Below are 23,137 nucleotides of genomic sequence, written 5' to 3' on the forward strand. Positions count from 1 at the left end.
CACAGCTGCCTAAAGCAGCCGGGGTAATCACCCTGTGCTGAAGGAAATTTGTAGCAGCTTTGCAAAATTGCCTTTGGCATCTGTTTTGGTGTTCCTGTAGAACCGGCAAATTCCAATATTTTTTTTTTTTTTCATCAGTTGATGCAGCATTTTTCAAAACAAGCTAGTCAACATTTTTAACGATTTTTATTGCAGTTTCTTTTGGAACTGGGAAGTGTCCGGATACCCATCCGTCTTTGCTGTTTCTTTGTTCCTGAATAGGAATTGCTGCTTTTCCCATGTAGTTCCCAAGTAGGTTAAAATGAATTTAAATGGCGTTTTAACACATACCTTCTCCAGTTGTGATGCATATATTTTTGTTTAAAGTAGCAGGCTTACAGCGATGAACTGTACATTGAAGTTTAATTATTTTGTGATTATATCCACTCAAGTATATCCAGACACCGTTTGTTGATGAAGTACAGTTCAGTGATCCCATTTCTTGTTCCATGGGATCACCTTTTGACAAGTATTTTCTAAGGAAAAAAGATGCATTTGATAAATTTGATACAAGAAAGAAATTTGATAAATTATTTCTTATTTTTCTAGAGGCTGTTGTTTCTACAGATGTTATTCATTTATTAAAGTCATGCCATTGAGAGATAGATGTATTCAAATTAGATATCTGGATTTGCAGATACCAAAAGAAAGCCCTCCGGGGAGCCTTGCATACATACAGTATTTCTTAAACTGTGGCAGTATATTCCTAGAACTGTGTAAGGGAGTTCTTCAAGTTTTTGGAAGCTGTCTTATCTGTAGGAAAACATTCACATCTGCAGTTTTGATGGGGATACAAGCATGGAAGTGAAATTCTTTATCGACTTGTTTCCCAAGCTTATTTTTGTAACTTGCTTATGATCAGTACCTGCATTATAAGGCCTTAGTGATAAGATTCTGGGATCTTCATTTTTCTTTACTTCTGTTTTACTACTGTTTTCTCGGTTTCCCTCAATGTGATATGAAAGAAAAGGAAAAAAGAAGAAAAAGAAAAAAAAAAAAAAAAGAGCTGTATTCTGCTGCTGTCCTGCTGCAGTGGCACCATGTGGTTCCAGTGCTGAGCCTGGGCTTAGGCTGTCTGCAGCTGCCTTGCCTCTGCAGCTCCCTCCATAAAACGTGGCACAGAGACGTGTGTTCTAGTGAGGTCGGTGGCTTTTAGGCCTTTGTTGGCTAAAACATACTCGAACCAAAGTTCCTCTGGTTGTCGGTTAAGTCAGGAAACCATGCTTGATAGGTGCATTTCTAAGAGCTGCCTTGGATAAGACAGCTATCGTATCAGTTGGGTTTTGGATCATTGTTTGTTTCATGAATACAGGTAATGCCACTCTTCTCCCAGAATGAAGCTCTGTGTTTTTGAGTATGTGTGTTATTAAAGGCATCCTGACACTGTCAGTCAAGGGTGATTTTCTAGCTTGGCAAGGAGAAACAGAATATTCTAAACACGTTATCACTGAGTAATAAAAGGTATCAGTGTTACTTCTTATGTAACCCACTTGCTTTAATCCGCACTGAATTTTGTGTGAATGAAATAAAAAATTAAACTGCTACTGACAAAGAAACAAAATAGTGCATTAAAAAACCCGACACTTTCTAATTGGCTTCAAAATTAGTATGTATTAAGAGCCATGCTTTCTTTTCTTTCAGAATACACAACTCCACCCTGTGTCTTGTCTCTAATGATAACTGTATTCTCTTACACCTTTTTTATGGGTCACTGTATGATCCTAATTGTTGCTTTTGTATGTTTTTTCAATTTAACAGTTGTCCCTGTCATTCTGAAAGCACTGACGTATGATGAGAAGAGGGGAGCATGCAGCGTGGGCTCCAACGTGAGGGATGCCGCGTGCTACGTGTGCTGGGCCTTTGCTCGTGCTTACGACCCTGCTGAGCTGATACCGTTCATTAACCAGATTTCAAGGTAAGTTGTGGCAATAAGAAACAGCTATCTACAGTTAATTTTTAAATCTATTCAAAGTTAGGAAGGAGGCAGAAGTTAATCTAGTAGTCTAATTATGTCTCTTCTACAAGTTAATAATCTAGGACTCTAATGCTCTATCTCTTAGACGTTTAAAATTAGTTATTGACCAGAAGTGATACATTCATTTAGGGGAAATACCTTCATGCTTAAAAAGTAGCTGATGTGTCCCATATAACATGAATGAAATTCATCGATCTCTGGATATTGGTCACCAAGGAATGGATATTTTTGTTTCTCTATCGTAATTTTTAAGGAAGTTCATTGATTCGTGCTAACAGATATGCTGAATATCTTAAAGAATTGAATATGGGTGGGATGATGATGACATAAACAATACCATTGTCTTTCCATGCGATTGTTGAAGTCTATGATTTCTTCCTGTTGTAGTATGGTGCACTTTAACTTTTTAGATTGAAATGCATCTAGATATTTGCTTATCAAGTGTGATGACTTGATTTCCTTCTGTTTATCTGTTGTAAGAAAACCAAAGAGAAATCCAAAGAAATTCACTGTAAGAAGATTCAGAGAAAATAGTGGAGGCTTTGAATGTGTGGGTGTCACCTGTTTGCTTGATCACCGGCTTTGTGGTTAGCTCAGTGGAACAGATTCAGGAAGTTTAAGAAGATATGGAAACTTAGCACAGTAGAGGTAGAAATACCAAACCACTTTAAAATTGGGGAGTTGCTTTATGGAGTCATAAAGAGCTGGAAATACTAGAAGAAGAGAAAAATTATGGAAGAAATTACTTCTTACCTTTTCAGGTGAACACTTGTTTCTATTGATCCAGGCGTTCTGGTACTTTGTCAGATGGGTATTGTGCAAAGAATACAGCATGTCTTTATTGACCAGCTTACAACTCAAGTTGGATAAGTTGGGTGTAAAAGAATAAATGACACTTTTGCTCTTCTCTAAAAAGCCATTTCGGAGCCTCCTGGTGCTTCCATTCAATTTATAATTTTTGTTTTGAAGTGTTCCAATTCAAAGATTATTTTGAATGAATAATAAGGTCTATAAGGTCTCCCCAGAGCCTTTTCTTCTCCAGGCTGAACAACTGCAGCTCTCTCAGTGTGTCTTCATAAGAGAGGTGCTCCAGCCCCCTGATTGTCTTCGTGGCCTCCTCTGGTCTTGTTCCATGAGAGAACATGGGAGAAGTTTTTTTTCATTTTATACTTTCTGTTTTTATAGAGTACGCCAGTCCAGAATGACTGCCGTACTAAACTCTGCTTTACAGTTGAATGGAAACGCATGCACACACTTCTTTGTCAATCTGTGGTTTCTGTTTAAAAAGTAAAATTTTGGAAAGATTTTCAAATCACAATCTATGACACTGCAATGGTGGACCACAACTTGGTGCAGCCTTTCACTTAATACTGATCATATGTTTGTAGATACAGATTGGTTTTGCCTTTTTCTTTTTTCTTTTATCTCATGCTTTTCCTCCTGTTTGCTTGTGGGATTCTGTCTTCAGCATTTAGTCTTTTTCTTGGCAGCACACTGGCTGACATTGCAAGGTGTCATTAATGGATGATTTGCACTGCAAACACAAAGAGGTAGCTTCTAACAGTTTCTTGGCAGATTCTTAGTACAACCATTGATAGCAGCAACTCTGGTGTCTTTGTCTGAATTTGACAGGTTTTGATCAGTAGTCATTTAGTGTTATCTTTTTAAAGAGAAAAAACAAATTGGACTGTACAGTGATATGTGGTCCTGGTTGAATTTCTAGGGTCTGCCTTGCTTCCAGATTGCTGACAGAACTATTTCAATTTCATCCCAAAAGTCTGGTTTGGAAACACAGGACTACTTACGTAGCTCAGGTTCCCAAAGAATATCTGACTTTTTCTTTCTTCTTTAAAGCCTTTTTTAAGGTTCTCTGGGACAATCTGTAAGCCTTACATATCCATATTTATTTCTTGATCCTGGTGCACTGTGGTCTTGCTGGGCTTTGCTGTTCTTTGTCCTTGTATCCGCACTTTCCAGTGCTGCTCCTTTAATGCAGGGTCACACAACAGTGTCTCTTATCTATGTGGTACTTGCTCCTGGGGTTTTCTAAGACCTTGATAAAATCTTTCTGTCTAAGAACTTACTGTCAATTTTCTTAAGGCCCAACACTGGTTTTCTTCTTTTTTTTTAAGCTGTCATGTCTTTCCTCCAAAGTAAGCAGGCAAAAAATTCTAAGGCATCTTAGCCTTGTGTCTCTAATAAAGCAGTTTCATGTTGTTTTGATGATGTTTCGTCTACGATAGCGTAGATGCTAAAGGAGGCGATTCTGGAATCATCAAGCTGTGCTGGAACGTGGTGCCATCCACTGTTTCTGGATGGCTTTTGTAACGAGAGTGCAGTGCTTCAGAGTAGACCTGCTTTAGTTAAGCATGCTAGAAATAATGCTAATTGCCATAGTAAGTTATTAAAGAAATGTTTTATTTTGAAGGGCCATATTTAATGCCCTCCTAGCTGAGTTCGTGGTAACTTATATATGCTATGAAATTCTTAAGATAAATGTACATAAAGATGTATTTGCACAGTGAAATAATCATGTGATTACATCTTGGGTTGTATTCCTATTTTTAATCTAACCAGCACAGGTAATGGTAGCAATGAAGACACAGTGACACCGATGAGCAGAATGTTAACAAATGTTTCTAGCAGGCTGTTGTCAGCTGCGCAGAATTATTTACCGCTGTCTTTAAACTCACAGGAATACATCTGTATTCTCACTGTGAGCAAATCAGGCAAATCTTCAGGATGAGTAGAGCCATACCAATACTAAAGTCTGGCTCAAAACTGGTGTTTTTTTTATTTTTTTTTTTTGGTAGGTTTGTTCAGCAGCCTTATTGAAAGTAAATCGTCTGCTTCCATACTCTGACTCAGTTGAAAAACTTTAAGGTTTCTTTTAAGGTCTGGCAAGTTTGTTCCTTGTGAAATTTAGAAAAGCCAAAGTGTGAGGCTGTAAACCTTCTATTTATCAGAATTCTGATCTGTTTGTCAGAATTCTTTTTCTGCTCATGATGCTTTGAGCAATATATTTCTTTTACTCCTTTACCCTGCCATGGTGCAAACAATGTTGTTCTCCATACATTAGATGCAATCTCACCATTTTGATTTTTCATGGTTTGTGGTATTTTGTTTTACTGTCACAAAGCTGTTAGTGGGAACTTGCGGACAGGTACGAAGGAGGTTATGTTTCTGAAGAAGCTGCTGTCTTTTTGTCTGAACAGTCTTCAGACTGTTCTAGAAACAAATAGCTTATGTTCTCTTTAGGAAAATCTCCAGTGAAAATAATTGTTATCTTCTGCCAGTGGTAGTAATACCAGTGAACACTGTGGCTATGCCAGCGACAACAGCTTCACGTCGTTTGGAATAAGTTGGTGGAGGGAGACAAGCACGGCCAGGAGGAAACTGAAAATTGCTTGTGATCGGTTGTAAGGTGTTGTGGCTGGTATATACTTAGCTTTCTAACAGAGCTGCACAATATCTTAGCAAGTATTAATGCTATATTAAGGCTTTACTTAAAAATCTTTGTAGTTATGTTGGCGATACGTTTCCTAAATCAGCTCTTGAAGGTAGAATTGCCGCTCCAAAGAGAAATGGTGAAAAAGAATATTCAAATAAAGTATGACACACAGTTTCACCTATTGTGTCAGCAAGCCGATAATTACATACAGCTTTTTTTTAAATCTAGCCTTAGGTGTGTCACTGTTTTACTTAAAGAAGAGTCATACTTCTAGCCACAAGCAAATTGTTGCTACCCTTAAAAAACGCAGAACTCAGCATCTTGAAACAAAGTACATAATATCCACTGTGAGCTGAATTACACAGCAAAAACATCTGCCTATACAGGAATATAAAGTATTAGATTCTTACAGAAAAATAATGAATTGTTTACCAGAAAGGAAAATACTACCTCCTTAAAAAAAATGCACCGAGTGTTTGCTTTGTCCTGGTGCTAGAATTGGCAGAGGGTTTAATCCTTCATTCATGGTCCTTAGCACTGCTGTTTACCTGGCCGGAGGAGCACAGGTAATGCTGAACTGGGAGCGTAAGGAGCTGGTTGCTACACTCAGACTCGAAAGGCGAGGTGGTCATTGTGGCAGAGTAGGTGCCCTGGGTGTAACTAGAAGTTGTTGAGGTAAACAGTGAGCTGCTTCGTGTCTTCCTACTTCATGTCGTGGCCTTTGGCACATAATGTCGTTTTGGCACATCTTGTTGGGAAACTCACTTGGGTACCAAAATACAGTACTATGCTATAAACTGGGTCCTGCCCCACATCCCGTTCAGACTGGGGTCCAGTAGTCACAAATTAAAGTAGAGGGGTAATTTGGTGGTGAGGTTTATTTTTCCTTTGCTTGCTTGCAAAGTTGTATCATCGTGTAATGGAAAGACGTTGTTTTCTGTGTTTTCAGTAGTCAAGAGACATAAGTAATTCACTTTTGACTAGTGAAAAATCCCCTTAAACTGGATAAAATTAATTTTTTAAAAGTAAAATTTACGGCAATGTTTTAAAAGAAATATCTGTCTCCATATTCAGTGATAGCTGTTTCTTCTCTGCTTTCTTGTGAATGTTCAGTTATTAAGTGATAGAATTGTCAGAATACTGAAGTTACAGGCTTAGATTGGTATAGATCAGCCCTTTTCCTTTCTGACCTTACTACTCTTCTTTTAAGGAAAAAAAAAAAAACCCAACAAAAAAGTTAGAGAACACTTGTTAGAAATATTCACCTGAGAGTATTTCTAATAGTACCTGTTCGTATTTTTACACACCGGTACTTTTTCCCTATCCATATTTCAAAAAGATACACTTAGTCAGATTTGTTGATTTATTTTTTAAAGTCTCGTTAAACTAGTTTCTGAAAGCTTGCTTGATCTGTTCAAACTATAGGACCATAAAAAGAAAAGTCTTGGCAAAGTAGATGAAACTTGACGTTTATTGCAGGAGATAACCTTACTGCGATTTGAAATGCATGTATTGAAGTCGCCATTCAAGCATATATTTATAAAAAGCACTGCCAGACTGAGACCTTTTTCTCTCCCAGTCTCTACATGTATGCTTTCTTTTTAAGCCTACCTATGGGGAAAGTTAAGCATAATTTAATAACTTGGAAATACAGGTAATTTGATTCCTGCCCCCTTGGGTGTGGAAGTTACTGTCTGTAAAGCGGCAGGTGCACATTAAGAAGCTGAGTTGTTTTGTTTAAAACCTAAACAAAAAAATAAAAAGGAAAACACACTGCTATTCTATTATACAATTACAGTGATTAAATTGTTGCTGGCTATCTTAACTATTTGGAGCTGTTGCGTAGTCAGAATGTAGTTTCATTTATCTGTCATTCAGTGGTGTAGGTAATCAATAAATGAATCATTATTTAGAAAGATCTAATTGCTATCTCCCATTCAGCAGAATACTAATACAAATAGCGCGTACAGTGTGGGAGAGCCGGCGCTTTGCCTTCCCTGCGGTGCTGTGTTGTTTTTGAAGGGGGGGGGGGAAGGAAGGTGTGGCTATGGGTGAGTGATGTAGCTTGCTCCAGGGCAAGATTGTCCTGCAGAATTGGGGAAATCTGAAGCATTGCTCTGAGCTACATCTTGTACCATGATGAAATATTGAGAATAGCTTTCTTCTTGTATGTACGTGAACGTTGCCTTCAGTGGAGGGTTGTGTGCGGACTGTGTCTTGCACTTGTGTAAAGTTAGCTCCTGCAGGGGCACCACATGCCTTATATTTTTTAATTTATTTTTTTTTTTAGTAGCAGCACTTGTAACTCCTGTTCTAAGCATTTTTCTGATCACTCTTTTCTACTTGTTTAGTTCTTATACTTCCATCATTTTACCCCAGAACGCTGGGATTAGAGTACCACACTGAGCCCTGTAGGCTGTTGGGTGGCTGGCAGAAAGTGTTAAGAGCTTGGTGTCAGCTGGGCTGGAGGGAGTGTGGAAGTACGCAGTGTAGAAGTGGGAATGGTCACTGCATTTCTTCTTTTCTTCAGACCACCTGCTTGCCTAGATTAATACGAGGAATTAAATCTGAGGCTGTAGTCTTGAAGGGCTTTTTTCCCTAGCAGTGCTGGCTGAGGAAGCACCTTTGCTTGCTGCTGCAGCTGAGCGTTGCACAGCTGCATGTGATAAAGTGAATGGGAGTGGCTTTTTTTTTTTTTAACCTAGCAATAGAAAAACTAATCGCACCTAGATCTGTTTTCATCATCCAGGTCACTGCATAGCTGTTCCAGTTGGGTACTGGCATGACTGAAGAGGTGTGGAAAGGGCTGTGTGCAGCAGCTGTCTCAACAGACGCGGGTCTGACTCTGGTCTCGCCTCCGTTTTTTAACTTGCCTGTATTGTTCAAAACTGTTTTGCTTTTGATGATTGTTATGCCTTCCCTTCCCTAATGTATAGTCAGGAGGAGAGTTTTCTGTCCTGTTACAAGTTAGACTTTTCCCTTTTTTGGGCTCAGGAAGGAAATTTTGGTTTTGCGCCAAATTGGCAAGAGGTTTGAGAGTTTCTTTCTTTCTTGCCGCAGCTTCAGGGTGGTATGCTTGAGTTAATGGTAGCAAATTCTCCGAGGTTAGCAGTACGATGAGCTTCTTGCTGCTTGTGACTAGTATAGACTAGAAGTGCCTGCTACAGGTGATAAAGGAAATTCAGATTTATTGTCTGGTACACCTGGGTAACTTGGTATTTCTGTGTTCTGATGTCTCTCACCTGGCTGGCCTCTGCTCTCTGCTGCTTTCTGCCTTGTCGGGGGAAGGTAATGAGATCCATGCTGGGCTGGGGGAGTGAGGAGCCGCTAACATGCTCTGAGTCCTTTTAACTTTCCCTAGCGCCAGTTAAGTGAGTACTTGGGGGAGAGGGGAAGGGACAGGGAAGAAAGAGAGAGTTATTAGTTGACTGATAGAATTGCAACTTGATTTTTAAAGTCCATTTGTGTTTATTGTACACTTAACTGCTTGTCATGCAAACAGGCTAAATATACCTCAAGGAACTACAGAAGGTGTTTCATAGAGACTGCAAGATGCAAAGCTGTTCTTTGCTCTACCTGTTGCTAGTCAGGTGTGGTACGTTTTAGGCAAGTCAAGACATGATTCTTCCACCAGCTTAAAAAAAATATCCCACTTTGTTTGACATAAACAGTTTCTTTATGTTAGGAAATCCTGGTGGAGTATCACATAAACTCCCACGACAAAGCAGACAGGTGAAGACACCTTAGACATGTTTCATCTTACGCATGTTGCTTTCCTTGCTAATCCCTGTGTTACGGCAGACTGTGCTGCGTTTTCAAATGGGAATTAACTTGAAAAAGTTATTTGTGTAGTTTGATAAGTTTAAAATGCTTTATTAAAAGGATTAACATAAGCCAGCAGCTGTGGCATGACTTATGAATATAATGGGACTATGGGGGCAATGACAAAATTCCTGGGTTTTTTGTTTTGTTTTTCTAAACATGGTACTCGGTTGCAGCGCTGAATAACTCAGGTGGCATCACATAGAGAGTATGTTGTTCTGCTGGTTTAACTTACACAGGTTTGTCTTCAGGTAACAGAAGAATAAGAAAAAATGGAAACGTAAAATTTGATGATAAGGTGAACTCTTGTTGTGTATAATAACCTGAAACTGGTTTCCATTATATTTCGTCAACCACATTTTAAGTCTAAATATGAAATTCAAATAGCAGTATTTATACGCCAGTGATGGTTTTCTAACATCTCCAGTTTGAAAAGACTTCATAATCTTCCAAATCAATATGTTAATATTTAATACGTAGGTCCTTACACTCATCCCTCAGTGTCCCTTTTAGGTCACTCTTGGACACAGGACAGGATTTTGGTCTGCCCCAGCACGGTTCTTCTGAAGTACGCTGTGACTGCAGGGTACCTCCGGCGCAGTGCGGGCGGTGCTCTGCGTTCTGAGCTTCTGGGCTCCCTGAGGGGGTTTTGTCTGTTGGGTTTTTCTTTTTGTTTTCTCAGAAGAGATCAATATGGAAATATTGCATAACTGGCAAAATAATGTTTTATCTTATAGTCCGTGTAATTAGAAAAGTTGGGAAGAAATTTGCTTCTTTTTGCTTTCCAGGATGGTTTTCACCCAGTTACCTCATTTTGAACGTTTTCTTCTATAACTGAAAAATTCATGGGAGCTATTCGTATCATTAAAACAATATACTTCTTAAGTATCCTTTTAAAATTAAGTTTCTCTGTGTGCCAGAGAAGAAAATAAGCAAGCTTGGTGTGACAGTGATGTATTTGATCCAGTACTTTTTCAACAGTTAGCCACTTCTGCTTCCTAAGGCAATGCTTCCTAAAAATTTGCTCTTCCAATCACTGTCGTTTGGGTGACTTCCTTTTGTCATGTAATGACCTGATGTCTTTGTGGCAGAGAGAGGAATTGCTGACGCAGGTACAATTAAAAAAGCATTAACTGTCTTTAGAACAATTTATTGGGGTTTATTTTAATTTCTTCTTGCTTTCTGTCTCTTGTTTTCCTCAATGGAGATAAACTGAAATTACAGAGGCAACATTGATTGTGCATTTCAGCGAATTTTAATAACACATTATTCCTCACTGTAGGAAACTGATAGCCACTACTCAGGGAAGCTCGATATTATCAGTGTAATTAATATCTTTATGCTAAAGCAAAGCTATCTGGGATTTACTTTTCAGCCAGTATTTATTTCCTGGTTTGCCTGGAGTCAATAAATAATGTAATGAAGAGTTGCAGAGTTTGAAAGGAATAATTTTCTGCTTAAATGATTCTCCTGAAGTGATGTTTATTTGTCACTGAAGTTAATTGAATGCTGGAGGTGGATTTCTAAAGCTGTAGACTTCCTGCGCTGGGATATATTTTCTCTCTTCTGCTGCACAGCACATTTCTGACAGGCAGTTCTTTTGAGGTAGAAGAATTAAGCTGCGCAGGGTTACCAGACCTCATCACAAAGGAGCAGTTTCATATAATCATGTCTCTGTATCTACATGTCACCTTTTAAAAAAAACTGCTTTGCAATTTATCGTGCAGGTCTCTGTTTAGCAGGATTTACATATTGTTTTCTGATTTTTGTTACTTCCAGGATGTGATTGTTCTTGTAGAGATTGCTGCAAGTTTCTGTGGCTTAACTTTTAGTTTTGCTTAAGCCTTACCTCAGACTTGCTGTGCATTTGGCTATTGAGAAACCGTATTTCCAAGTTTGAATTTAAAACTGTGTTGTACGAGTCTCACATTAGAGATGGTAGTTATATCCGAGTTTTAAGCTCCTTCTACATTAAACATATAAAACCTTTCTATGCAGTTCAATGTATTTGCATACTCCTTATGCTTTGATACAGTAGGATGGTGATTGTCTCTTTATGCTATGGAAAGGCCACAGCAAACTAGAGAAACAAGGAAGTACACGGTTATTTTAACGCAAATTTTAATTTAGGCTTGTATTTATATATAATAAGCTCTGTAGAGGAAATGTTGCATGTTTTACTTGGAAGTCGAAATGTTGAAATGGTGTGACACATTTCTTCTCATATTTATGGTACTAATACTCAATATTTTATTTCCTCAGTGCATTGGTTATTACTGCAGTATTTGACCGTGATGTTAATTGCAGAAGAGCTGCTTCTGTAAGTTATCACATTCTAGCTTATATGTTTCTGTTATTCTTTGATTGTTTTAATTTAATTTAATAATTTGTAGACTTAGCTCTGTAGAACTGTGCTATGTAAACAGTATATTGTTTTTTGAGCAAAAAGGTGGTTTTTTAGATCTTTAGAAGTATGATGTGACTTTAGATTTTAAATTCTATAATCCATACATCCACATTTCGATTTATGGCTACAGTTCACAATCTGCTGTATTGTTGTCACGATGGTTAAGATAAAGTATCTTAAGAAAGAGCTATTTAGCATTTTCTAGTATCAAAGATGAAAGGGTCGTACGAAATATACAAACACTGTATGTTTTTCAAGCCACCAAGCTGGTGAGTTTTGTGAAGTTACACTTTTCTAATTGTTCATTGACTGTTATATTGTAATTGTGGTAAGTTGGAAATTTCCAAAATAATTTTTCCTTTAAACGTTATCTCAGTTATTATATAAAACTTCTTCTGTAAGACTGGGAATTTTTAGAAGGTGGTGGTAAATCTGTTAGGCAGATACTGCTATCTGGTTAACAGGACTGACACCTGAGTATAGTCTGTTGAGCCCTTCGGTAAAAAATATTTATGCTATTGAGAACTGAAAGGAATGAGTGATTGTTCTTAGAAGGAGGGAATTTATGAAGGAGAGGCTATAGAACTTGAGAAGAAGAAAGAATGGACATCTTTGAGAATTTAAGTTAGTGTGTTGTATACATTGAACTTGCTTTCTTAAAAAAAAAAGTTTTCTGTTTCAACAGATAAATTATCTTATGGAAATATAAAAAGCCCACCTTATTATTATATTAATTCAAAACAGGACCAAACAATGTCTGTCAAAGAACCAGGTGTCTCTATTACTGAGAATGCATTTAACAAGCAAAAAAAAGAAGAAAAAAAGAAAAAAAGGCAGTCTTTGCAACATGCAAATTAATTAACAGGTCTGTCTTATTTTTTGACTGAAATTTTGAAAGCTAATGGATTTATAACATAAGGAGGATTTCTCAGGGATACCTGCATAGCATCCTTACTTTTTTCTAGCCACACCTCTGCTTGAGAGTTTAAGCTGTTGAATGAAGCTGCAGCGTAATTGCTGGGGAAGTGAGTCAGTCGCTTGTGTAATCGTATCACAAATCGCTTTGTCTAAATAGGTTAAAACCGAAGCATGGAAGCTACAATGCTGTGGATCACCAAGTACTGATACAACATGTTCTTTTCATACTGTACAACTAATGAATATGGGCAATGCTACTTTTCCCCAGACTTCAACTCCTAAATTTCAGAAACTGTAGAATTTGTTATTCTTGGTTGATTTAAGTCACCTTATTCAAATAAAATCTGTAGAGGAGGACAAAGGTAGCTTTGCTTTCCTGCAAATTGCACAAGCCATTAAGGGGTATAGATGGTGAAAAGTAAGTTATTTATTTGCTCTATAGGAATTGTCCTAAGATTCACTGGCAATATATATAAAGAAGAGAATTCTTTTTAACATGATTGCCACTACAAATGCACTCCTTACCTTTAGTGGCTTGATCTAATTGTCTTGTGTAATCTTCATTATGTTTCTATGCTTAAACATAAATGATCGTTTGACCACGAAATACGGTGCTAAACCAGATACATTTATTAATGCTCCAAGCTTAGTGCAGATTGTGCTTCTGTATTTCAAATGAGTGCAAACTACAGTATGTTTTCTTCTCGCTTTTCTACTTTAAACCAAGCGATCAAAACCACTCTGCAATTCAGTTATCTTCAGTCAAATTAATTCTTTCATTAATACATTCTAATTTAAAGCTGGTCAAACATTGGAATTGCTGTTTTGATGGATAGTTAAGGAAGTACTGAACCCTTTTTTTCTTATTTTAGAAAGTCAGGCAAAGAAATATTTCATGTTCACCAGGCATTACTACATTTGTGAAGAAAAATATCTGGGAGTCCTAAGTATTCCCAATGATTGCTACAGTTAGATACATATTTAAATAACTAACATGTTTTACTAGGTTTTCCATCTATTACAATATGCAATATATTCTGATGCAGAACACCAATGAAACAAAATAGCATATAGAGATATTTTGAACCCTGAGGTTAGAGTGAATAAAACAAGACTGTTCTTTTGAAGCTCCAAAAGCATATTGAGCTGACTTCTGCAGCTCTTTCATGAATAATCATTCTAAGGAATAATCACGTGAATAAGTGATCTCGAATTGGGCTCCTTTGAGCTCTGACATCTTAGAGAAGGTTTTTTTATTCCTCTTGGTTGGCTGATAGTTTCTAAAATAATGATTTAGAGAACGTTTTAATATTTTTTCGGGTTCTTGGGGAAAGCAAAGTGTTCAGGTTACAAGGCTACTTGGTCATCTTGGTTCTGATATCAAGGAATTGTGAAGTTAAGGCCTTTGCATCCAGTTTTTCCATCTCCAGAAGAGGATTGTATGAAAAATTAGTATTACAAAACAATGGAAGTATTTGGCATCTTTAGGAACTGGCAGTTGTTTGAAAGTGTGATTGAAATAGTAAAATATTCAGTTAGTGAAAATCTCTTTATTATGAAGAAAAATCTTTTTGTGAAACATTAAAAAAATGCTAAAGGAAAAAGGATTTCTATGAACAGTAGGAAATTGCCTTTTCACTTGGATGAACAATATGCTTCATTATTTTCATATTTCTGTTCTACTTTCTCTGATAAAGCTTTAACAGAATAATATTATGGGGATCGTTTTCCTTGTAACTTTTTCTGTTCAACGAACTCATTCCAACCCAGGAAAAACACATTTTTGTTGCTAAAATTGGGATTAGATGCTGTTCTAGAATTTAAATAGTCAGTGTGTTTAAATTGTCACAATTAAGTGTCTCCTGTGTTTAAATTGTCACAGCTGGAATGTGCATTGTCAACAAAGCCTTCTTAAATCTGTGGTAAAGTTTTCCAAATATAGCTCTAAACACTCTAGGGTTCTGTTTTTATGTTCCTTTGAGGGCTTTTTCTGTTTTTGTTTGAATATCTTGGTTTTCATTGTAAATTTCCCATTAACTAGCTGAAGACTTATTTGCAGAAGCACCTTTTAGTGTTTGGTTGGTTTTTTTGTTTTTTGGTTTTTTTTTTAATGCTCAGCAGTGCAGAAGCTGAGAGAGGTTCATGGTGATACATACAGACCTCCCTCAACCTAAGCAACCAGCTGTGAAACAAGCTGCCATACAGTTTTAGTCTGCAACTGGAAAATTTTCTAGCTACTGAGCTATGTATACAGGAATTTACTATTTTTCTTCATACTTTTATGAATTGTAAATTCATAACACAAGTGTGAGAATCTATACCAAACTGATTATTTTTCTCCAAGCTTATTAAATTGAAATCATTGACAAATATATTTATAGTAAGGCAATACTAATATCTATCTTTGTAAGCAGCGGTTAAAGTTACATGTTTTTTATAGATAAAGTAATCAGGTATAAATTAACATGTAAATTAGACATTTAGAACACGTCAGATTAATGCTAAGTATTTTTGCCGTGCTGCTGGACTGTTTTGTAGATCTTTATGATTGTCTTTCTAAGTTAAAAAATTAAATGGTGATACAGTGGTGGAATTTTAAAATTCCTACATTTGGTAAACAAAACATGTGAAATCTTTAGGTACAACAGCTTTTGTGCTGCCACATTCTACATAGGCCCCTATACATCTTTTTCAAGTGATTTTGCCACAGTGTATTTCAGTCCTAGGCCTATGGATGTGTTCTAAGTGGAATAAAATCCTCACTGGATTGAGACCAGATTTACATTGTTTGGGTATCAAAGTTTCTGATTTAAAAAGGAAGAAAAAGGCTTTACAGATTTTGTACCATTAAGACACTTGTCTGAGCAGTGCAGTTTTAAAAGAAACTGTAAAGCTGTGATTTAAGTGTTAAATCCCTTGGACGTGATAGCCGAGAGCATCATCCTTGCTGAAATGTCCCTATGCTGAGCAAAAGGGTCTCCATAGCTGGAAGGGGGATCTAAAGGTGATGTGCAAGCGAGAAGGGAAATGATGCAGGGTGACATGGGGCGACGTCCCGGCAGATCCCGGCTGGGAGCGGCTGTTGGTGGGGAAGCAGAGTGGAAAAAAAGCCGTGTCAGAAGCTGGGCTCCAGCGTACAATAAAGAGCAAGTGCAGGGCATTGCTACAGCACGTTCCTGTTCTGGAAGCCTGCGTTATGTGTTGCCCAAGGGTGTACCTGCGCCGCTGCCGCCGCGGAAGCTAGCCCATGCAGCTGTACCCGGGGCAATCCTAACCGGGTTAGCCGAGGGGCACTGCAGCAGCAGGCTGCAGTGCAGGCAGGCTGAGGTGGGCTGAGGTGGGCTCCACAGCCCGCCAGGGTGCTGGGTGAGTGCTTTGGAGTCAGCCGGTGCTACGTGTCCCACAATGGAGAGGCTGTGAGCAGGAGCTGAACTAGCCCGGGCACGTCTACGGGAACTGGAGTCATTATCCAGATCAGACATAACCTCAGCAACGCACCAAGGGGCTCCTGCTCCACCTGCGTGCCGGGAGTGCTTGTCCGTACGGAGGGGCCGGCACCCTGCTGAGCTGGGTTCACCCTCTGTTGTTACAGGTGGATTACCACATGCACACTGTATTTATGTAGGAAGTACAGAAGCTCTGTGTGTCAAAATTCTTGTGGCGTTTTCAGTAAAGATTGGAACTTCCCCCTGTATGTTACATTATCGAATGTCAGGTGACAAGTGCTGTCCGTTGCTGGAGGTCTCTGTAGATAGATCAATAATGATGTTCTCTCCTCTCTGAAAATACTTAATGTTTTCCAAAGTTCTTATTAGTACTTATGATTGTATAACCTTTCAAGGAACAAAAAATAACTGGCTTTTTTTTCGTAGAAAATTCGAGTGGGGAGCAGGGAGTTAAGTAGGTTTTATTCTGTATGCCATACAAGTAGAGAAATTAACTTTATGGCTATATTTGTTGCATTTTGCAAGATTTTGAGTTTGTTTAATGCAAAACACAAGAAACATACATGAATTTTGTTTTCAGGTTTTGTCATTGGAGTGTTTCAGTGTGCTTTCAGATGTGTATCTTTTAAATAAGTATTGCAGTCCCAATATTGCAGTCCCAATATTTTTTTGTCTGAAGTTTCGTTAATAATCAGCCTTTGCCTACTATTGGCAATTTGTGTTGACATGGTCAGACAAAAGCGAGCTGTCTCAATTTCTGTTGTCTACAGGTATTGACTTTCAATTCCAGTGCGAAGCCTTGTGTCACTACTCAAAAGCACTCTTGTGGGTGTGACTAGTTTAATGAACTTGCATTCTTAAATTGCTGTCATGCAACATACAGCTTTAAGAACCCCAGAACCATAGAGACGCCGAAACAAAAAAGCCCTGTGGGCTTGTTCTACTGACAAAGCTTACTTTATTTAAAAGAGAAAAGCCATGGGTCATTTATATTGTTGTGTGTTTTGAATTCATGATCTGGTGTTTATCAAAAAGCAAACCTGACTCGTTTTGGTATGTTTGTTCTCTGTTCCTTAGGCTGCCTTCCAGGAGAATGTTGGGAGACAGGTACGGTAACTTTCCTGAATCTTCATTCATTAGTGCCTTGGAGGCTACTGTAAACGTGTAGTACCTAAAATCAAAATTAGATGCTGTGGCTTCAGAGAAATTGAGTAAAAGGTTGTCACAAAATAATTATTTTCATTATCAGCAAACAAGTTATTGTAAAATATTTTTTCTGAAATGTGAGTTTTATTATAGTGCTCTAGTTTTGGAAGAAAATGAACTTTCTGGTGATTTTTAGTCATTCTGAAAAACAAAATCAGTATGTATGACTGCCATTATACACCTTGCAAACAGCAATGCTCTTAAAGCAGGAAAAGTCAATTTTTCTGTTATTTTTTTGTTTCATTGACTTTCTAGTTTTTAATAGAACAGCTGAAGTGCACAATCTTTGCTGTGGTTGGTGATACAACAGTGAATTAGGTTCAGAGTCTTCAACTCAGTGTTTGGTTTTGCCTGTTGTACCATGATGTACCATCCAGACATTTTGAGATACCTGTTACTTTGGGAGATACCCGAGTGCTTGGAAAAAGAGTAATGTGGTAGGTTTCTGTGTAACTAGGCAACATTTAAGTAGTTAAAATGCTCAGACAACTTTGATTTGCAACCTTGGAGGAGAAGTAAATAGGCTAAGGACTTGTATTTCAAAGTTTCCTGGTTTCTCATCTGGAATATACAACTTGGGGGGTGGAGTGCGGTGGTGGGAAGGGTGGGTGGGTGGTCCAGCTAGTGAATTCTTCTGACAGTGGGGCATGTGAGCATGATTAAAGCAAATTTTGTTATCAATCAGCCATTCTTTGAGGGACCTTTGTTAAAATGTTGTCTGTCTTTCACTGATTTCATTCCTGAAGGTCTCTGTGTTACGAGCTGGGTATTACTCCTTTAGCACTGAGGGTATTAAGCAACGTGTTGGTGGCTGGTGTGTGTATTTCTAGAAAGAATTAGGTTAATAGCATGGAAAGGGTGCAAGGAGACTAGGAGGAAGAGGGTGGGTATTTTTGGTGTCCTGACCCAGCTAGGTCTGTGATAAGTAGAAGCCAGTGTGATTCTTGCCTGGGTCTGTAGTTAGTGCCCTGGAGAGGCTGGTTAGTCATTGCACAGCAGCCCAGCCTGGATCCACTTGGGAATGAAGTAAACACCTTACTGTGACTTCAGTTCCAGGTGACAGAGGGCTCCTGGGTGCTGCAGGTTTAGAAATCCTTCTGTGTAGCAAAAATTTGGTGGAGTTTTTTAATTTCTTAATCAGAGGAGTACAGTCTGTGTTAGTTAACAACCAGAAAGTTTCCTTATTGACTCTGCTTTGACCCGTGATTCAAATTTGTCAGTGTTGGTAGAACACACAACAATTTTTGGCTTATACGTTGGCACATGGAGGAGAAGTTTGCGGTGAAATAGTCGGTTTTCATGGCATTAAGAACACTTTGGGACTCCAGTTGGTTCCTGCAGAAGTTCAGAAGTTCTATTTACTGAACCATTCCTTACCGCCTAGGAAAATGGTTACTTAATCAGCGGATACACCCTCTGTAGTTCTTTCCCTGGATGTAGTATGTTGAAAGAGACACCCTTTCTCTGAATTGGAAGGAGCTAAAACATATTCCTCATCTGAAGTATGCTGATATTGACTAGGTGGAGAAAAAAGTCAGCCTTGCTTACTTTCTGGTTCCTGCCCGCTTCACCTTTGCAATTCAGCATGCCCTGAGTCCAAGAGCTTGCCTTTGTGGCCTCGGAAAAAGAAACCGTTGTAGCTTACACTTCATGGAAATGCGAACTTTGAAAAATACGAATTTTTTAAAAAGTTTAGGTCACAAAAATGCACATACTTGTGATTAACTAAACTTTGATTTTGGGGAAGTAAGTTTTCAGTGTTCTGGCAGAATAGAAGCTGTTGGCTGTTCCTTGGAAGCCCGCCTCTGCCACCGTCTGTGACCTCTGTACTCATGAACTTGGTCTCAGGAATTTTGCTGTCTCACTGACATGCAGTGTGGCACCGTGACCTTCGGTGAGATGGCATCAAATCGGCACACTGACAGTCAAGTAATAGATAGCAAGGTCCAACTGGCAGCTAGAGTTGAAATTTTTTTAGCCCTGATTTTCCTTATGTAATACATTCGTGTGGATACATTCTTATATATTTCATTGTATGTCTTGGTGTTTGGCCACAAATCATACTGAGGCGTTTCTCTTGTGTACATTCTTCTCCCTAATCAGTGTTTCACTAGTTTTTGGAGAGTGTGTTCATTTCACTTTTGAGTTATTGGTGCTTCCAGGTAGTCGCTTGGATAAGCCACGAATATTGTGTCTGTCCTTCTTGGTTCGCTGAGGTTCCAGGCCTTGTTTTTTCAGACTGTTGGTGTTATGCTTCCCAGAAGAAGACCTCTGCAGTAGCTCATAGCTTCCCACTGCTTGCAGTATATACTTCTTTAATTATTCAGGCTTAGATCTAGAGATATTTTCCACTATTTTTGCATGACTATATTCTAATGTAGAAGGGATGAGTGAGCTGTAAACAAACAAAACTGTATCATATCCAGAACCTGTACTTCCACATAGCCCTATTACTTAAATATCATGTGATTGTCCCTTTTGTAGGTGAGCGTAGTGTCTTTCAGTTGGCTGTTTTCCATTTGAACTTAATTATGGCATGTGGAGTCTTTGCTGCCTCTTCCATTCCAAAACACAGCTTTGATGCATAGTAGTATGTTAAATCAGCCATAGCCAATCGGAATTCTGAATATCTGACTTGTATTGCTTATATAAGAAGGCAAATTTTTAGATGGCAATTGCATATTTAGAAAGATAATTTGTCTTCTAAAAACAGAATTTTTTGAGCGCTGATGTCAGAAGTGTGATGCTTCTGTAGGATTCGGTGTTTCAGGCTTTGCTGGGAACCAGTGTTATTTTCAAAAACAAACCAACCCAATTCTTTTAGTTCATTAACAATTCATTTTAAATATAAACAAACAGAAGTAATTGAACTGCCATGTGTTCTACATGTGATGCATTTCTTGGTGCCTAAATCTCTAATTTTATACTTCATAAAAATCACAGCAGATACTTGTTCCTTCACATAAACTAAAACCATGTTTACATTTATCTAAACTTTCTTGTAGAAAAATAATTTTTTTGTGTACATACATAGCCATGCATTCACCAAATACATATTTGGATATGACTTGAAGGTAGGATAGCTATTGCATAGTTTATTACCTGCTGCTATTTATTTTGACTGATTATCATTGACTCATAAGTGAAGCTAGGTATTTTACTGTTTATATATCCGATATCCTTTATATCTTTGATACAAGTGATTTTACTATAAATTAGAAATGAAACTGTATTTTTTCAGTGCTTGGTGAGTAGTAGTAGATTTGTTTTCAATAATGTTACCTATTTGGAAAGTATTTTCCATTTTAAGATAATAAATTCTTGGGTTTTTCCCTCTTCCCTATGCTGTTTCGTAGGGCACCTTTCCACATGGCATAGACATTCTAACTGCAGCTGATTATTTCGCTGTTGGTAACAGAGTTAACTGTTATCTGACTATAAGGTAAGTTTCTAAGCATTAGTTTTCTTAAACATGAGTGACCCCTTTTACATAAGGAAATATATGTCTGATTGTTTCACCTTACTGAACATTATGTTTATTACTGTTGTTTCTGAATAAATTAAAACTTGTTTTTTCTTATTGCTGCATCAAACTGCTTGTTATGTGTAAGACACAGTGAAAATGTGACCATGATTTCCTTGTCTGCGTGGAGGATGCAGCCAAGAGGCAGTATTCACAGGTGTCGCGGAACTGTGTGAGCTGGTCTTAGATAAGAGTGGGGGATTTTGAAGTGCTGTAGTAAAAGGAGAGGCTGTTATGATGGCAGACAGACTCTGATGTGTGTAAAAAAAAAAAATAATAAACTAAAGCCCGTTTTAAAAAAGACTTTGCACAAGTTGTTGAATTTGTCATTTGTGCATAGACCTTTAACTTGAGTGGCTGTATTTTTCATAGCTCAGTAAAAATCTAACCACAGTATGCAGTTGCATTTGAAAAATCTGATCACTGCAGGATGGAGTCTGCAAAGAGTGTAATGGGAAATACCGAAACTAGCGTGGTGATGCTATAAATCAGTAGCTTGTCTTGGAATACTGTCTTCTGTTCTGGTCAGCTATCGGAAAACACAATAATGCTGAAGTCAGGGGAATTCATAGGCAAGCTGGGTGCGCAGGATGACTAAAACAAACGTAAGATTGCACTTCCTCATTAGAAGATGAAAAAGACTCAAGGCTGGGTTCGAGCTTTAGTTGTCTAAGACAGTCTAGCCTAGGTGTCTAGCCTCTCTCCGTAGCCAATGCAAAGAGACAGGCACCTACAGAAGGTGATTCAGATCTTTTTAAGATAGGTCAGATAAATTGCACTATGGAGTTGCACGTTGCTCAGAAACGAGCAGGTTAGGAAGGCTTGGAAAGGTTATATTCTTGGGGAACAGAAATAGCAAACAGATGTGATGGTGTATGCCATTGCCAGCTTTGTGACTTCCAATGAGCAGTTTTTTGAGAAAATTTGCACTGGAACCCTCTATCTTCTCCTCGACTATTACTTTTTAAAAAAAATATTATTATTAATGTCTTCACCTCCATATTGTCCCTTTTGTGCATAATCATTTCAGGCCGTACATATGTTTACCTTTTACCTACTGTCATTCCTTCTGGGGTCCACACCCTCCTCCTACGTTGATGCCCAGAGCTCCCGCCTACTGAGCCGAGGTGGGGAGACGCAGTGGCTTGGTATTCGATGCTGCTCTAGATTCATGTAACATCCATGGGATTTTTGTAACTCTGGCTTTTTGTACTAGTAGACAATCGAAAATATTCAAAATTGACAAAGCAGTTTCTGTTTTCTCTCTTTTTATAATTTTGGCTTGAAGACTAATATTCTACTTACTTTTTGAGAGCTGCATTATTAATATATTATTTATTTTCAAATACTCATTTATTACTCCTTTCATTGTGATTTCCAGGGTTTTTGTAGGAACGTTACTTATCAGAGTGGAAGTATTTTTGCTGTTGATTTCTTTCTTCCACTCTTATTCCTGCCTTTAAATTGTGCAACAGAAAGAATAAATGTGTGCATACTTTATAACTAGTTTTATGCACTTAGCGTGATCCCTTGAAACCATGTTCAGTGTTATTAATCCAGCTCTTTGTAAAGTATTTGTCATCTCATTCATTATTTTACTTTTAAACATCTTTACCATTTTGATCTTCAAGCAGGATGTCATTATTGGGGTCAATACTTAAGTATTTCTGTATTTTTTTCTGAGTAACATCGAAGGAGAAGTACATAAGCATATATTTGGCTGCACAGAAAACGGATGTCATTATGATGTGGTAGGAAGAATGGGCCTTTCTGATTGGTATGCCTTAAGGTGGTGTAACTGTTTATGTAGCTGGAAAAAGCTGCTTGAGGTTCATATGCCAGATCTAGAATCTTTAGCTGCCCTTCCCCCCCCTAGATAAAACAGTCCTGGGACACTTTGTATGCCAGCACAGTGCCGCTATGTGAAAGGGAGCTGTGCGGGTGTGAAGGTTGGTAAGCTAGATTCCTCAGAGCAATAAAAGCTTGAAAAAAATGTATCAATTTCTACTGCTGAACTTCGTTTTCATTAATATTCTTGTAGAGAAGCAGTATCATATATATATGATACATATATGTGTGCGTGTATAAATAGTTGCTTATATCCTTTTAAATCTAAATAGTTTTATGCAAGTTGTTCAAGCTGGATGCCTTTTTGAAACTTCTTGCTGGTGTTCTTTGGAGGATTCAGCTCAAATAACTATTTCTGAGGATGGAAGGTAGAGGAAACCCATTTTGTGTGAACAGGGAGTAAAGAGTTTATGTAATTACAGGAGTTCTGGGCTTTTTAAAGCAGAGTTAAGGGAGAAACTTCTTAATCTAAGTAAAGTGGGATACAAAAATCTTACCATCA

At 38.0% G+C, this 23,137-nt stretch overlaps 1 protein-coding gene across 2 annotated transcripts in view; it reads left to right on the forward strand.

Moving 5' to 3' along the window:
• Positions 1-23,137, forward strand: part of TBCD (tubulin folding cofactor D) — a 129,477-nt gene that overhangs the window by 51,931 nt on the left and 54,409 nt on the right. For both annotated transcript variants that reach the window (XM_040580054.1, XM_040580062.1), the window contains exons 15-18: positions 1,798-1,954; positions 11,550-11,607; positions 17,136-17,165; positions 20,621-20,706. In XM_040580054.1, the coding sequence (XP_040435988.1) occupies positions 1,798-1,954; positions 11,550-11,607; positions 17,136-17,165; positions 20,621-20,706 (331 nt within the window). The remainder of the gene's footprint in view (positions 1-1,797; positions 1,955-11,549; positions 11,608-17,135; positions 17,166-20,620; positions 20,707-23,137) is intronic.

The sequence above is a fragment of the Falco naumanni genome, chromosome 1 (assembly GCF_017639655.2).
Source record: "Falco naumanni isolate bFalNau1 chromosome 1, bFalNau1.pat, whole genome shotgun sequence".
NCBI classification, from domain to species: domain Eukaryota; kingdom Metazoa; phylum Chordata; class Aves; order Falconiformes; family Falconidae; genus Falco; species Falco naumanni.